Raw genomic sequence first — 18224 nt, 5'->3', positions numbered from 1 at the left:
TATTTAAAAATGTTACAGTGTCATTTATATAATTGAATAGTGTAAATTATAAGCAGTGTTATTTGTATAACTGAATAGTGTCATTTACACGATTTGGATCAGAATACGGATTTGGATTAGCATGCAGGTCAGGATCTGGATACGGATCAACCCGAATGTATGGTACACCCGGATGTACAAGAGATTTTGTGTTAAAAAAATTGACTAGGGAGTGGGAGTGGGGGTGGAGTCAATGCCATGAAATACATGATTTGTTGTAAAATTTAATGTATTTTTTTATAATATTATGTACTTGTGTGTTGAATATTATATATTTTTGTATGTAAATTTATGCTTAAAAAATACTCTCTCCGTCCCAACGAAGATGCTACATTTCTAAATATGAAAAAAAAATAATAAGGGATTTTAATTGCAGAATTACAACTAATTAATCATTCCCTTATTACCTTCTATCTCCTACTTTATCACTTTATTACCTTCTCTCTCCTACTTTATCACTTTTATACTACACACTTAAAACACTTATCTACAACTCCTTAAATCTTGTGTCGAAAAGAAATGTATCATCTTGGCTGAGACAGAGGGAGTATATTAGTTTCAAAATTTTCATAATATATCAGTTTCAAAAATTTCATTGAGAAATTAAGTATTTTGTGAAATTACGAAAAGTTAAACATATCAATAATTTTAATGAACATGTCAATAATTTTATTAAACAAATATTTTAATTTGGAGTTCGAATTCTAGAGTGACGAGATTTTCAACAAATATATTTATTTATTATAATTATTGACATATTCATCAAAATTATTAATTTATTTAATAATTCACAATTTCATAAAATATTTATTTTTTCCAATGAAACTTCTCTATATATATATATATATACTCCAATATAGTTCGAGCGGCATGGCAATACTGATTTCTTTTTCTCACTATATATTTCGGCAATGCTATTGTTAGATGGATGATTGCGTGTTTAATTTATGAGGTGGTCTTGGGTATATTTAGGTGTATCGTACAATCCGATTATACTTTCACTTAAACTTTGACCTATACCCTGATTTAACCTCATATTCTGATCTAACCCATATAAATAATATTATTTTAGGTACGAGTCAATTCGATTGTACGGTACACCTAGGAGTAATAAATAAAATTATCAGCTTGGTTTCGTTCGTCATATACATGTCAAGTCATCCATTCACTTGCTATTGAATGTAGATACATACATATATAAATTTTTTGGTGGGTTTAAATTATACACCATTCATATGACGTAACATTCATAAGTTTTACACATTACTGCATTACTGAGAATGAAAGAAAATATGAAATATTAAAATGTAATGTATAAAAGTAAAACGGAATATCCCATAATGCAAATTCGGTTCCAATATTTCGCACCTACACCCATCAACTGTCATATTCGTCACCTAACTAATACAGTATTTATAGCATACAAGACCTCCAACTGCTTCGCCTAAAAAAATCGTTAATAGGCCAAAATAATAAATCTATATTTTGGTATCCAGTTAGCAAGTGATATTTGAAATTAATTGAAAATTTCGTACAAACTTTTAAATCTATACTATTGTTTTCCAGCAAAACGTCATTTCTATTTCGGTGATAACAGGACCTAGTTTTAAAATTTTAAAAATGTGAGATTGTAATTGCCAAAAAATAAAGATTGAATTAGTAAAATTAGGTAAGTTAACCTTTTATTTTAAATCGAAAATTTTAAATAGAATTGAGTTTTTCTTATTAGATTGCTTTATGGGCAGCCACAGCATGGCTGCATATTGCTTCTGAAAAGCCCAATTGAAGACAACTGCACCAAATTCTGAAACTGAGCAAATGAATGAATGAATGAATTGCTTCTTTCTCTGACCCTTTTCTATATATAGCAAAGTCGACAATTACTCACTCTCATCTAACTACTCACTCTCACGTTCTAAATTTTCGGTAATACTCCCATTAATATTGTTTCCCATCATCAAATGACGAACATAACATGATTGAGGCGATGTAATTTTTACAAGTTATATCCACATTATTTATACTAAAAACAGGTGAAAATGGGGATTCTTCTATAACACTGATCCCATTAAACAATTTACAAATATATATATATCTGTTTTGTTTTCCTAATTTCATCTAAACAGACTACGCCGTATCGCTAACCTAATAGCTACCGAAGAAAAAAAAGGGGGGAAATCAGACCTCAAATTTTTTTGGATTTGAGAAGCGGATGATGATCGGCGCCGCCGCCGGAGAAGGAAGGGTTTCTTTTACGGAGATGCATTCTGACGTAGAAATTGAGACAGAGGAAGAGAATGGCGCCGTTGAGAACGGAGTTGAGAAGCCAGGCTCCAATCCCGTTGCAGCCTCCCTTGATGTAGTGGAGGAGGAGGACGCCGACGTGGCACACGAGATTACAGCTGAGCAGCGCCAGCTGGCAGCTGACGACGAAGGGGAAACACGCCGCCGGCAGCCCGATCGCCGTCCAGAAGCGGTAGCCGTAGACGACGGAGTAGACGAGCGTGGTCAAGAGGATCGCCACCACCTGGAACGACTGCGAGAATTCCAGCCACAGGAAGGACATGAAGATGAGGATCGAGTGGTTGAAGAGCTTGAAGAAGGAGAGGCGGCGGTATCGGAAGATGGTGATGAAGGTGCGGAGCGCGTGGAGGAAACGCGAGAGGTAGTAGATGTAGGACCAGAAGAAGACGCGGCCGGAGGGGCGGGTGCCCAGGGGGAAGCAGAGCAGCCACTCCAAGGGGGTGGTGCGGGACCGGGACCGCCGCCACAGCCACCGCGTGTCGCGGATCTCCGCCGCGGCCGAGAGGAGGATCCCGGCGAAGATGGTGGCCGACAGGAGCGCCATCGAGAGCGAGTGGACGGCGGGGAGGGGCCCCAGGGGGACGGGGCGCCGGTGGCGGGAGAGGAGCAGGGCGGCGGCGTGGAGGACGACGGCGGCGGCCAGGTAGATGGCGATGGAGGAGAAAAGGAACGACCACGTGGAGCCCAGCGTTTGGGCGTGGCTCCACCGGAACCCAACGATGGAGGGGTGCTCCGATAGGTAATAAGTCAGGCTGTTAGCGGGCGCCATCCTGTGCGACGCCGGAACGGTGGTTCTCGTCGTCGGCCGGCGAGAAACTAGGGGACCCCTGAATTGGTTTTCGCCTCCGCGAAAATTGATATTGAAAATTGGAATTCTCTTTTTCGGATTTGACTTATATAATGGGTGATTGTGAAAAAACTTGTCTACGTGTCGGCTTTTTATTCGACAAAATGCTTTGCCGGTGCTGCTATTTTTCGATCAATATCCTTTTCTTGTCACGTTAAACAAGTGAAAATTGAAACAGCGTCAAAACCTTTACATTATATGCCTTTTATTTTATTATTTGTGTTACTATTGTAATAGGATTTCCGCACTCTATGAAAATAATATAATAATACTAATAGAGTACATACAAATCATATTAAACACATTTTTAAATGTACAACACTAGAGATGATGGTACTTGGTTGTTGTTTTTTTAGTGGGGGGAGAAGATTGAGCAAATTATATCTCAGTGAAAATAAATAATTTAATCCCTCAAAAAAAAATTGAGTGAAATTTTTTGGTTAGATGTCGGATCGTGCTTTAATTTTTAATTTTTTATTGTTTTTTTGGAGGGGGGATTTGATTTATTTTAGGAATTAGGAACATAGGGGATAATTCTAATGTATACATGTCAAAGACATTGTTTCGCCATTAAATAAGTTTCCATATTTTTCGGAACAAACAACTTTTAGAATTGTCAGTTTTCAATTTGTTTTTAAAGCACCCCTACAAACAAACTCCAAATAAGAAATTTATAAACAAAAATAGAACACACGTACATAAATGAAACGGTATGATTCATCACCCAATTCTCACATCTGGATGCATCAATCGTATTCGATCCAGGCTCATCATTTAATTACGTGAACGGATGGATCGGCTGCTTCACTTTTAATATCTCTATTTTATAATTATCTAATACAAAAGTAAAAAATACTCAATTCGTCTTGTAAAAATAGTCCTAATTTTTTTTTTTTTGAAATGTCCACAAAATAATCATAATCTATTTATGGACACTGCTTCACAATAAATTACCCTCCATATATTAACTTATTTACCTATTCTACCACATGATGGGACCATCTCTTCACTCACAATACAATTAATTATAATCATTAACACTACCTTTATAGTGAGACCTTTTTTTTCCATTTATATATAACATACGTAACCACTTTTATTAAAACTCGTGTCACTCCCTCCTAGGACTATTTTTACAAGACGGATGGAGTATTATTAGGGGTGAGCAGACGGTCCGGACCGGAGCGAACCGGACCGAACCAACAAAACCGAGGACCGAATTTCTAAAAATTTTAGGACCGAACCGGACCGACGTAAACACTGGGACCGAACCGGAACCAAACTGAAACCGCTGCCGATTCTCGGTCCGGTTCGGTCCAAAACCGAAATTTTGGGCAGTTTGCGAAATAAACCAAAAAAACACATTTTTTGAGTTTTTTCCCAATAGGAATTAGGGTACAGGGGTGAACCGAGAGGGAGGGAGGCTGGGAGATACAATTTTTCATTTTTCCCCAATAGGAATTAGGGTTTCTGAGTTTTAGAATATTAGAAATAATTAATAATATTAATAAAAATAATAAATATATATTAAATACATATATATTCGGTTCGGTCTGGTTTTCATCGGTTTTGCCCTCCTCCGGACCGAAACTGAACCGACTATAATTCGGTCCAGAAAATTTGGATCGGACCGGACCAATCACTGGACCAAAACCGACCTGGACCGAAAAAACCGACCGGTTCGTCGGTTTTGGTCCGATTTTGCTCACCCCTAAGTATTATTATTATATAATGAACTTTAATTTAATATTTATCCCTAAAAATTAAAATTTTAAAAAAATTATATATCCTAACATTGAATTAATTAACCAAAATAATTCATTATTAATTCAAATAAATATTAAAAACAATAGGATGAGTGAATTCTTGTTAGTTATCTTTTTATTATATTAAAATATAGTAATACATTAATATTAAAGAAAAATTAATTAAAAATTATAACAAATTAAGAGTATGACATGGCGATACACACTAAATTGTGAAATAGAAGATCCCATATGGAACATAAAACCATCAAATATTATAAAATTCGACACCATCTAAAATACACCAATAATAAAGATTTTTATGATATATGTATGTGTGTTCTTTGTAACAATAGTTTCATTGTCCTCGGAACAATATTATCAAAAATAGTACGATGAGTTTTGATCATAAGTTATTACTATGAAAGAATAGTTTGCCAACACGTATGTGGCAGGAGCATTGTGAAGAACGATCGTCCCATAGTTTTTACTTAATCTTGACATGAAAAGGTTAAATATTATTTTTTGATCCATCGTTTAAGTGTTTTTTTTTAAATGTTCCATCTAACTAATTACAAAATAATACTCCCTCCGTCCCACGAATCTTGACACGTTTTGATTCGGCACGAGAATTAAGGAGTTGCAGATTAGTGTTTTAAGCGTGGAGTTAATAAAATATAAAAGTGATAAAGTATGAGAAAGAATGTAATAAAAGTGATAACGTAGGAGAGAGAAAGTAATAAAAGTGATAAAGTATGAGAGATAATATAATAATTATTACCCAAAATGGAAACGTATCAAGATTCGTGGGACGGCCCAAAAAGAAAAACGTGTCAAGATTCGTGGGACGGATGGAGTACTCATTGTTGTTATTTATTCTTGTGTGTGGATCGTAAAACAATTCCGACAATAGAAAATTGACGTGTTCCGACAAGTATCCAACTTGTCATTACACGTGGCATGTTTTAGATGAGGTGGTCATTATGTTGGAAAAAAAAAATCCACCTAATATTTGCACGACGCCGTTCCTTACTTAAATACGAAGGAGGAGGTGAAGATAGTACAAGCAGAAGCAAAACAAGAAGAAGAAAAAGAAAAGGAAAAACAAGAGCCAAAAACCAAAGAAAAGCCAAAATTCGAATCTTGCAAGGCCCCACCTGCTGAAATTCCACCGCCTCCGACAACGATGGAGGAGTTGGTGATGAAGGGGAAGGTGGAAGAAGCAACCTCACCTCCATGTGAGGCGAAATCGAATAACGCGGAGGAGATCAAAGAGACCATAGTCCATGAAGTGACTGCCCCCACCCACCTCACCTGCGATGAGCCCATCTCGAGCGTCAGAGAATGTCTCCATTTGGGGCGGCCGTCGATTTTGAGACGACGACCACTATGTCTCTAGGGAAGGGGTTGGGTTGCGACCCTGTTCTAACAAGCCAGGGAGATATCTACTTGGGGCCTTACAACAAAACAGAGACAACGATAACGTCAAACCCGTACAACGTCAATTGGCTTCCATGTTCTATCGAGTAGTGTGAGAAGTCGATGGTGGGCTGAGGGATAAAAATGACTTATTGTTAAAATTTAGAGGTACGGCAACACTACTGCTATCATGTTCGTCGAGGCAGAGACAGATGTCGTCGACGATGGCATAGGGGTGGCGACGTTTTTTAGAGAAGAAGGCGAGGTGTTGAATGGTGGCCCTCGCCGATTTTTAAAGAAGCAACGACGGTGGACGGACCCCAGGACTCAACGACAGCGAATAGCAGACGAATTACAGGCATGCAACAGCGCGACGCACCGACGACAGTACAACATTCTCCAGGCGATAGTGGCGTAGCGGTCTCCAAGCGGTGAGATCGAGAGAGAATGGAGCTAAGGTTCAGTTCTTAATTTTGTGAAGAAGGTATACGCTTGTGTGAATTTTCTATTTATCTATTTATTTAAAATAGACTGATCATCTCATCTAACACATGCGACGTGTATTACAAGTTGGATACTTAATTGTCGGAACACATCAATTTTCTATCATCAAATTTTTTTTTGCGGGTCACAAATAAGAAAAAATTGCAACAATGAGTATTATTTTACAATTAGCCTTAAAGTGGGATATTTTTGAAAAAATGCATAAACCATAGACTCAAAAGTGATATTTACCCACATGGAAATACTAAAACCTACAACTCTTATCAAACTTCGTTGAAATCTTGTATATTTAGGTGACGTTTACATTGGGGGATTAGCCTTGATAAATAAAAATAATAAGGTTAATCTCTTGTTTACTTTTATGGATTGCAATTTTGGGATATAACTGAATGCCCCTTATTATTTTTATCATTTAAGCTAATTTTGCTTTATTCTTATTCCATGAAAATGGTGAAATTTGAGATATCCTACTCTTAAAGATAAAAATACTCAATCATACATATAATTATTCAAGTAAACGCCCCCTTATAGTTTTGTTTTTGTTTTTGTTATTTTAATGGGACCCGCAACGATAATCTTTTTATTTTTAATTCATGGAAACCCTTGAATTTCAATTAGGAAATTATGAAAAAATCAAACCTATAAAAAAAATAGTGAAGTTTGAATGTATATATGATCTTTGATTTTTGGAAACTAATTCTACCATTAAACCATCCCAATAATACATTCTTTCAAATATCATCCTATTTGAAAAGTGTTTTGTAAATTTCCAAAAGGCAATTTTCTTATAATACTCCAACAAGTCTGATTCGTGCGATATTCTAATCCTTCTAGAATTCAAAATTTCCACTGTCCCGTTGGGATGTCTATATTATAAAATATTCCAATGATATTTGCCTTAACACCGATTTGGATATATGGTGTGAGTTTTAGTTTTTGTGTACTTATTCAACTATTATACCTCATGCGGCATGCATGAAGTATGTTTTATACTATATGTTTTGATTTTTTTTTTTTTTTTGAGAAATTGTTTTAAAATTTTAAATTATGAGAAAATGTGAACAATATTAATATATTAAATTGACTATTTATAAGAAATACTATCTTCGTCCATAAAATATAGTTTATTTTAATTATTTTGGGACGTCCACAATATTTAGTCAATTTTCATTATAGATGGTGGATCCCCTTTCTCCACTCACAATACAATTAATCATCGTTATTAACAATACTTTTTTTAATGAGGTGGCCAAAATGTCTTTGGTGTGGGCGTCATTGTCTGAAACTACACAGCCAAAGTGTTGGTGATTGTTACGAAGAGAACCACACCGTCATTGAACGTGATGATTGCAGAGGTGATAGAAATCATCTACCATATGTTGTGCGGCTCTTAGGCTCACTCGATTTGCTACACATTGTGCGCAACCCATGTGTTGGAGTTGATGAATATGGTAAGAGATGATTTTACTTAATAATACAACATCTTTTTTTCCCTTAAAAAAAGTAATACTTTGATAGGTGAGATCCTTTCTTCACTCATAATACATTCAATTATTTTAATTAAAATTTGTATCGTTTCCTTTTAGGACTATTTTTTGTAGACGGATAGAATATTATTTTTATATCAAAATAATCATTAATTATACCTTATTTTAGCTAAGTATTATTTATATCATTTCATGATATAAGTGATGCATCTTGGTGACCATATTCATTGTACATTACTTCCATGCGTCGATTGCATCCGATACAAATATAAAGACAACACAAATTAAATGACGATGATCACATGTCTACTAAAAATAACGAAGATTAATTAACGATATGAATAATTTGATACTTAAAAGAAGCAATATTTTACATCGAAAATCATGGCATTCATCAGTTTGCCTTGTACCAAATCAAAGAGTAATTATGATTTATAAATGAAATACACAAACTTTCATTTTATAGAAATAAAAACAAATTTTTAATAAGAGTATAGAAGAGAAAACTATATACATACATATACAACTATACATTGGAATATGCTGCTTGTAAAGCCCTCATCTAGAGAATTAATTGATTGACTTTTCAATGATATCTGGCTGGGACTTGTGAGAAGGAAAACATTAAATTCACTAATATAACATCAAATTTTGAAGCTAGTTACGATAGACGATAGACGTTTTTTTCCCACCATTTAATTCTCATTGTACATATTTTTTTTGTTATAATTACATATTATGTATATATTGATAATATCAAAATTTGATAAATTAAAATGAACTTTATTGAGTCAGTCATTAATTTGAAAAAAAAAAAGAATTACTGACTTGTTTGATAATCTGTTCGTGATTATTTCTCGTGAAGCAAGTAAGTACTCCCTCCGTCCCATATTCATAGTCCATTTTACTTTTTCACACATGTGAAGAAAACACAATTAACATTGCTTGGAAAATATCTATATGTAATTATTCAATTTTGCCCTTATATATTTATTATATGTTTGACTATATTTAAATAAGGCTATTTTAGTAAATTTAAATTAGAAAGTAGACTATATATTGGGACATCTCAAAAAGGAATTACCTTTAAAATGAAATTTATTTTCACATGCTTCTCTTTTTATTTATATAAAGATTTCGCTATATTATATTCTATATATCATCCTATGAACAAAATCCTCAACAACTAATATTATTCTATATATCATCCTATGAACAGAATCCTCAACAACTAATATTATTATATGACAAAAAATAATGAAACAATATACTCGAATGACCATTTTGAAGAAGAAAATACAATATTTGACCACTAATAGTGCTATATGTGCCTAACCCGCGCAAATCCGAATTCGACCCAAATCCAGTCCGCCATAATTAAGGGCAAAACAGCCTTTACACGTAATAAATGGCCAGATTTTGTATTTTTTCAATTAGTGGCCAAATATTGCATGTATTTCCTTTTTCAAAATGGCTATTTCAAAAGCACTCTAAAAAATAATTATACTTTAATAAAAATATTGACGTTTTTATGATAATGTTTCAATCTAATTTAATTTAGAAAGTAGACTATATATTTGGACATCTCAAAAAGAAATAATGGACTATGAAGATGGGACAAAGAGAGTAGAATATAAATAATAACTTTGTATCAAAGAAAAAGACATCTAATTCAGAATTTTGAGCTAAATTTATATGATAATAATTACTAGACTATCATAATTGAGGATGCAATAATAAATTATTACATTGCTGGTCTTTAATCAATAACTAAAGAGCAAGTTATTACATCTGTGCATAAAATGAGGGGGAAAAGAACAATGTATTAGTTTAAAAGATGTGTACACTTAATGTTTAGAAAATAAATGCTCAAAAACAGTTCATGGGTTTTAACTCCTAGTTATCTATTGATTGAATAATATAATTATAATTTATATTTAACCTTATTTTTATTTCAAATGTATAATTTTAAATATTATATTTTTTCAATTTCGATTTTACCTTTGAAATTAAATTTATTTTCACACGCTTCTCTTTTTATTTATATAAAGATTCTGCTATATTATATTCTATATATCATCCTATGAACAAAATCCTCAACAACTAATATTATTCTATATATCATCCTATGAACCGAATCCTCAACAGCTAATATTATTATATGACAAAAAATAATGAAACAATATACTCGAATGACCATTTTGAATAAAGAAACACAATATTTGGCCACTAATGGTGCCATATGTGCCTAACCCGCACACAAAACCGAATTCGATCCGAATCCAGTCCGTCATAATTAAAGGCAAAACATTCTTTACACATAATAAATGGCCAAATTTTGTATTTTTTCAATTAGTGGCCAAATATTGTGTTTCATTTTTCAAAATGACTATTTCAAAAGCGCTCTAAAAAATAATTATACTTTAATAAAAATATTGACGTTTTTATAACAATGTTTCAATCTAAAGAAAGTAATAATTTAATGGAGTATCAAATTATCAAAAATTTGGCAATTACAATATGAAATTCGATTTTCAATAACGAAAATTCTACGTGGCACATCAGAAGATGAGCTGGAATTTAACAAATAAACTATGCATCAAAATTGTCTTTCAATGGATGATGCATGTAGACACAAATTTATGTATTTATAGGGGTGATGTTAGTATAAAAAAAATAGAATAAAGGTATACTATTAGATAAAAATTAAAATAAAAGTATAGTAATTATACAACTTATAAATAAATATAAAAAATAATAGTTTAAAAAAATGTGATAGTTTAAAAAGTAAAATGAAACTTTTTTTATAGACGAATATAAATAGATAAGTAGAACTATTTATGATAGACGAAGTATTAAATCAATGACCTCTTACATAAAAACGCGCACGAGGAACAAATATCTACCACTACCAGCATATCACATAACGCGGGAAGTAATACTTGACCAAGAAATTGTCGGTACCTGCAATCGTTGCCGACCAAAAATAAAATGGTGTGGGTATAAAATATTGAACTGCTTAATTAATAAAGGTGGATATCAACTACATTAGCTTATTTAAAAATAAAATAATCCATAAAGTTAATGTAAGAATTGCGAAATGGAGATAATAAAAATTGAATTTTAGACCTCACTTTTTACAGTGAGGAGTCATATTATTTGGATGTCCAAATGAACAATATAAATAAAAAACAATAAAGTCGCAAGGCATTTCTCTGATGGTTTAGTAGTTAGTACGCTCGTTCATGCGATGCACGATCAATAAAATAAATGAGCATCAATAGTAAACAAAATTTAAATATAAGTAAATATAAATATGAATCTCAATAAAAACAAAGGTTAATTGTATATAATATCATGAACTTTGCTCGAAATCTATTTTTCCCATGAACTTTAAAAATTCCATCTTTTATCAAATACTTTGACATTTGTTCAATTTCCCCATGATTTTTTTTCTGATGATCGGAAAAATGACATAGCAGTGACGTGAATTTAATTTTACACGTAACACTGACGTGGAATATGTATTAATTTTAAATTACACATATAATATTAAATCATAATAAAAACCCTAATTTCTTTTAATTTCTCACTTTTATCGGACAAAAGGAAATCAAAGACTGCTTTTGGCGCTAGAAAAAAAAACGATTGCTTTCCTTTCCACCACCTCTGTCGAAGGGTTCATCTCCAGACCACTGTGGAAGTCTTTGTGTCGAGGTCTTCCAAACCAGTGGCGCCGATTGCTGGCGCTGATTGCTTCGTGTTTCCAGTCTTCCAAACCAGTGCGCCGATTGTTGGCGCCGATGCTTCGCCCATTGGTGGCGCTAACTGCTGAAACAAGGGTTTTGATGTTTAAACTGAAACGTATCGTTTAATTTATCGGAATGGCGTGTGCCGGCGAGCCACATCAGCGCCACGTCGATTCCAATTTGAGGGTAAAAAAATCGTGAGGAAATTGGACAAATGTCAAAGTATTTGATAAAAAAATGAAATTTTTAAAAATCGTGAGGAAAATGGATTTCAGGCAAAGTTCGTGATATTATATGCAATTAACCCTAAAAAAATTGAAATTATCCACGGCATAATCTCAATTAAAAAAAAAAACATGAATCTAAAAACATTTGAATTTTCATTTTTGTATTTTCAATTTTTGAAATATCAATCAATTATTTTTAATTGATAATATGTGTAAATATATAAGAATCATCAAATATCAAAAGCCAGTATAAATAATAATTACTATTATTATGTATCATGTAATATTCTAAGATGTACAAGACTATTTATTTGCATATAGTTCAATATATCTTTTGAATTTATGTGGTCATTTTGTTTAAATACAAATTTTAAAATAAAATTCCTAAATTTGATGTTGCGGAAAAGACATGATTTGTTTTCATAAATAAAATTGACCAATTTAATAAGTTTAATTTTTATAATATTGAACAATGACGTGCATTATTTTAGTTGAGTTTCGGTTTTAATAAAAAAAAATTGTATGAGAAATAGTTATATCGGTGAGTCGTAAGTGCATAAATGCCATGCAATCTAAATAAACATGAGAAAAAATATTTTTATGAGCTTCAAAATTTTTATTTGTGTTATTTTTACCAACAAATAATTTTTGTCAATGGGTATGTGCAAAATAAAGGGTTAAACATGAGATATGTGTCATTCATTTTCAAAAACAAGCTCTTCAATTTACTATTATTCTTTTTAAAGAGAGTCAACACTGGTTCTCCAATTAATGATTTTCCAATTAGTCATTTTGATGCTTAAAGAATAAAGATATGTAATTGTCAATCCAATATTATATTTTAATTAAAAAAACAATAATAACAAAAATATAAATAATTATAAAAATTCATACAAAATATACTAAAAATTAATAAATCTAAATCATATTTGAAATTCTATTTTTAAGATATATATATATATATATACACACACACACATACAATTAATTATTAATCTACAAATTATACTAATTTCATTTTAAATATTTATTTTTAAGCTAAAGAGAAAAAGAAAAATTATAACTTGTTCGTTTTAAATTTATCTTTTATAATTTTTACATCAAATTAAAGTTCTTGTCATTATCTTTAATTTAGTATCCAAATTGAATATTCTTTTATGAATTAAAGTTAATATTATTAAATAAGAATCAAAACAAAAAAAGAAAAGTGAAGAAAAAAAAATTGGTGGGAAAATGTTTATGTTAAACTCCTCTTTTATATATTATATAAATGTGAGAATTTATTGTAAGGTTTATGTTGTGCGATCAACTAAGAATTCAAACAAAAAACTCAAGAACACAGCAGTTTACGTGGTTCGGGAGAAATCCCTACGTCCACGGGCCAAGAAATCGAGCTCGACTTTATTCACTAACAATGGAGAAATTTCAGTACACCAAAGTAATCAACACTCAATAAAACCTCTCACAAACTTTGAAGAGAGAACCCAGAGATCTAGACTACAACCCCGTACAGAAATCTCACACCCAAAGCAACAGAAAGAAAAACCTCTCAGCTGCGCTCACAAAACTGCAACTCTGATTCGAACTCTGCTGAAAAATGAAGACGATGAAGTTAGTTAAAACTAACTTCAATCTGATCTAATCAGAGCCGTTCATCACAACCAACGGATGAGATTAAAACCCAGGCAACTAATAAGTATTGCAGACAAGTCCTTCCGTGTTTCTGAACTTTGCAAATCAATCCTCCCGCAGCAACGCGTTTCCATCGAATGAAAGAAAACACGACTTTGAGAATAATCAAATAACAATTCTCCACCTTATTCTCAAAGCCTGCACTCCACACTAATGAATAACCAAGCTCAAAGACATACCTCCGAAAACAAACTTTGATCACCAACACAAACAACTCTGAGAAATCCCAGAACAACCATCAAGCTTGTGAAACCAGCTTGATAAGACTCATGCAGTAAACAAACTTAGAAACAGAAATAGCCTTAGTGAGCATATCAGCAGCATTGTTTTCTGTAGACACTTTCTTCATTCGAACAACCCCCTTTTCAATGATATCCCTCACAAAGTGCAATTTGACATCAATATGTTTGGATCTTTCATGGAATGTCTGGTGTTTCACCAAACATAGAGCACTCTGACTATCACATTTGATATCTACACAATCTTGATGTATATCAAAATCTGACAGCAAACCTTTAAGCCAAATGGCCTCCTTCACTGCCTCAGTAATGGCCATGTACTCAGCTTCGGTTGTAGAGAGAGCTACAACATGTTGAAGAGATGACTTCCAGCTAATAGCTGAACCAAATAGAGTGAATACATACCCAGACTGAGATCTTCTATTATCTGAATTTCCAGCATAATCAGAGTCACAAAATCCTTCCAAACAAGAATCTGAACTGCATGACCTCCTTTGAAATAGAATTCCTCTATTTGCACTGCCCTTGAGATACCTTAACACCTTCTTAAGTGCTTCCCAGTGATCTCTTCCAGGCTTTGACATATATCTACTAGTAACACTAATAGCATGTGCTATATCAGGCCGAGTACACACCATTGTGTACATCAAACTCCCAACTAAACTTGAATATGGGACATCCATCATATCTCTCTGCTCATTCAAACTTTTAGGGCATTGTTTATCAGACAACTTCTCATCTTGAGCTAAAGGAACAGACAAAGCATTAGCTTCATGTAGGTTGAACTTCCTTAAGACCTTATGAATATAATCTTCCTGTCCAAGCCAAATAACCCCAGCAGCTCTGTTTCTCCTTATATCCATACCAAGAATCCTCTTGGCTGCACCCAGATCTTTCATGTCAAAACATTTACTAAGATCAGACTTGACCTTATTAATTTCAGATTTATCTTTTCCAGCAATGAGCATATCATCAACATATAACAAAAGGTATACTACTGAAACTCCATCCTTCCTTTTCACATACACACAATTGTCATATTCAGATTTAACAAATCCTATTCTTTTCATATGCTCATCAAACTTTAGATGCCATTGTCTAGGACTTTGCTTTAACCCATACAATGACTTCTGAAGTAGACAAACCTTTCCTTCTTTGTTTGGCTGAACAAAACCTTCAGGTTGACTCATGAGAATCTTCTCTTCCAATTCTCCATGCAAGAAGGCTGTTTTTACATCCATTTGTTCCAACTCCAGATCAAAATAGGCAGTGATAGCTAACATAACTCGAATTGAAGTGTGTTTCACAACAGGTGAGAACACCTCATTGTAGTCAATTCCTTCCTTTTGGGTGAACCCTCTGGCTACAAGTCTTGCCTTGTACCTCACCTGCTCCTTCTCAAGACACTCAACCTTCCTTTTATAAATCCATTTGCAAGTAACTAATTTTCTGCCAGTTGGCTTAGTTACTAAGATCCATGTTCCATTTCTTTCCAGTGATTCCATTTCTTCCTTCATAGCTAACAGCCACTTATCTCTTTCTGGACTCTTCATAGCCTCAGTGTAGTTCCTGGGTTCTTGATATTCAATCTCCTCAGCTACACTGAGAGCATAATAAACCATCTCTGCATGAGCATATCTTGCAGGTGGATTTATAGTTCTCCTTTCCCTGTCCCTTGCTAACATGTAGTCCCTTAAAGGACTTTCTGGACTAACATGTTCCTCAGTTTCTTGCTCAACTACAGCATCTTCGACAAACTGATCTTCCCATACATCTGTAGGTTGCTCCACCTGAACAGTATCTACCTCTTTTCCTTTCTTTGAAACCTGACTATCAAGATATGGCATGTTGGTTTCATCAAAAGTAACATCTCTACTGATGATCACCTTATTGTTTGTATCCTCAGTACACCAGAGTTTGTATCCTTTTACTCCTTTAGGATATCCCAACAAAATGCACTTTAGAGCCCTGGGTTCTAGTTTATCTTGTTTAACATGAGCATATGCTCTGCATCCAAACACCCTTAAGGCAGAATAACTAGGGGCCCTTTTATACCAGACTTCATCTGGAATTTTAAACTCTATTGCAGATGAAGGAGAGCAGTTTATTAAGTGACTAGCTGTAACCACTGCCTCTGCCCAAAACCTTTTAGGTAAACCAGACTCTAGCAGCATGCATCTAACTTTCTCCAATATTGATCTATTCATTCTCTCAATTACACCATTTTGTTGAGGATTCGCAGGCACTGTCCTATGCCTCTTAATTCCTTTACTAGCACAGAAACTATTAAACTCAGATGATACAAACTCCAATCCATTATCAGTTCTCAGGCATTTTAGTTTAGTTCCTTTCTCATTTTCAACTTCATCACACCAGATCTTAAACTTATCTAGAGCTTCTGTTTTATCCTTTAAGATATAAACCCAAAGCTTTCTAGAAAAGTCATCCATTATTGACATGAAGTATTTGCCTTTTCCCAAACTTTCAGTTCTAGAAGGTCCCCATAAATCTGAATAAACATAATCTAAAGGAGTTGTAGATAGATGTTTACCAGTTTGATAGGGCAGCTTTTTGCTCTTTCCAAGAATGCACTGCTCACAGGTTTTCAGTTTGGCTGAGCTTGAACCACTGATCAGAGACTTCTTCATCAGCTCATTGATACCCCTTTCACCAATATGCCCGAGTCTTTTATGCCAGAGAGCTGTCTTATCTTCTTTGATACTCCCTGCTTCTCCAGCCACAGTATCAGCAAGAAGATAATATAAACCATTGTTTCTGACACCTTTCATAACTACTGAAGAATTCTTTGAGATTTCCATTCCAGCCTTTGATGACTTCCACTCATAGCCCTTCTTCTCTAGTGATCCAAGAGAAATGAGGTTTCTCCTGAGTGATGGGATATATCTGACTTCTTGCAGTAATCTTAGGGAGCCATCATGTAATTTGAGTTTTATACTGCCAACTCCCTTTACTGCACAGGCTTGATCATTGCCTAACAGTACAGTTCCTCCTTCTTGATGCTCCAGTTCCTCAAACCAGGATTCATGAGGGCACATATGAAAGGAACAGCCTGAATCTAGTACCCATTTTTCTTCAATAGGCTGCTCCACCACATTCAAGGCCTCTGCAACATCACACTGTTCAGAAGCTTCTTTGGTTTGAGGTTTTACTTGTCCTTGAGCATGCTTCTTCTTCCATGCTGGGCAGTCCCTCTTCCAGTGACCACTTTTCTTACAATGATAGCATTTTTGTGCATCATCATCCTCAGATTTCTTATCATCTTTCTGCCATGGTTTCTTGGCATCTTTCTTGGCTTTCTTATTCTTCTGCTTTTGAGAATCTTGCCAGGGTTTCTTTTGCTTTGCAGTCAGTCCTTCCCCTACATTTTCTTGTTTAGATGTAGAGGCCTTCTGTAGCTCTTTGGCCTTCAGAGCAGATTGGACTTCTTCCACAGAAATATCCTTCTCTCTTCCATACAGCATAGCATCCTTTAAATGATCAAAGGACTTTGGTAGGGCATTCAGCAATATTATGGCTTGATCTTCATCACTGACTTTCACTTCAACATTTTCCAAATCATCAATGATTTTGTTGAAGTGCTCCAATTGATCTTCAATTGACTTATCCTCCACCACCTTGAAGGAATAAAGTCTCTGCTTCATATACAGTCGATTGGCAAGAGATTTTGCCATATATAGTGACTCCAATTTTGCCCATACTGCTGCAGCTGATGGCTCCTTTGACACCTCCCTTAAGACCTTATCACCAAGGCACAGGATGATAAGACTATGTGCCTTTTCTTGGATCTCAATTCTTTTGAGAGCAGCTTCTGCAGCCTTTACATCTGGTTTCTTGTCATCTGTATCAAGAGAAATAGATGAGGATCCAGAATCTCCATCCTTGAGTGCAGATGCAAGCCCTTGTTGAGTCAAGAGAGCTTTCATCTTGATTCTCCAAAGTCCAAAATCATTC

General features: G+C 34.1%; 1 protein-coding gene across 1 annotated transcript; it reads right to left on the bottom strand.

Annotated features, from left to right (window-relative positions):
* Positions 1-1350: 1350 nt before the first annotated feature.
* On the bottom strand, positions 1351-3229 carry LOC130988613 (elongation of fatty acids protein 3-like). Its single transcript, XM_057912501.1, has one exon. The coding sequence runs from the start codon at positions 3110-3112 to the stop codon at positions 2225-2227; it is 888 nt and encodes a 295-aa protein (XP_057768484.1). The 5' UTR covers positions 3113-3229; the 3' UTR covers positions 1351-2224.
* Between the last annotated feature and the right edge of the window lie 14995 nt (positions 3230-18224).

The sequence above is a fragment of the Salvia miltiorrhiza genome, chromosome 6 (genome assembly GCF_028751815.1).
Source record: "Salvia miltiorrhiza cultivar Shanhuang (shh) chromosome 6, IMPLAD_Smil_shh, whole genome shotgun sequence".
Lineage (NCBI taxonomy): Eukaryota > Viridiplantae > Streptophyta > Magnoliopsida > Lamiales > Lamiaceae > Salvia > Salvia miltiorrhiza.
This window is presented reverse-complemented; position numbering and strand designations above follow the sequence as displayed.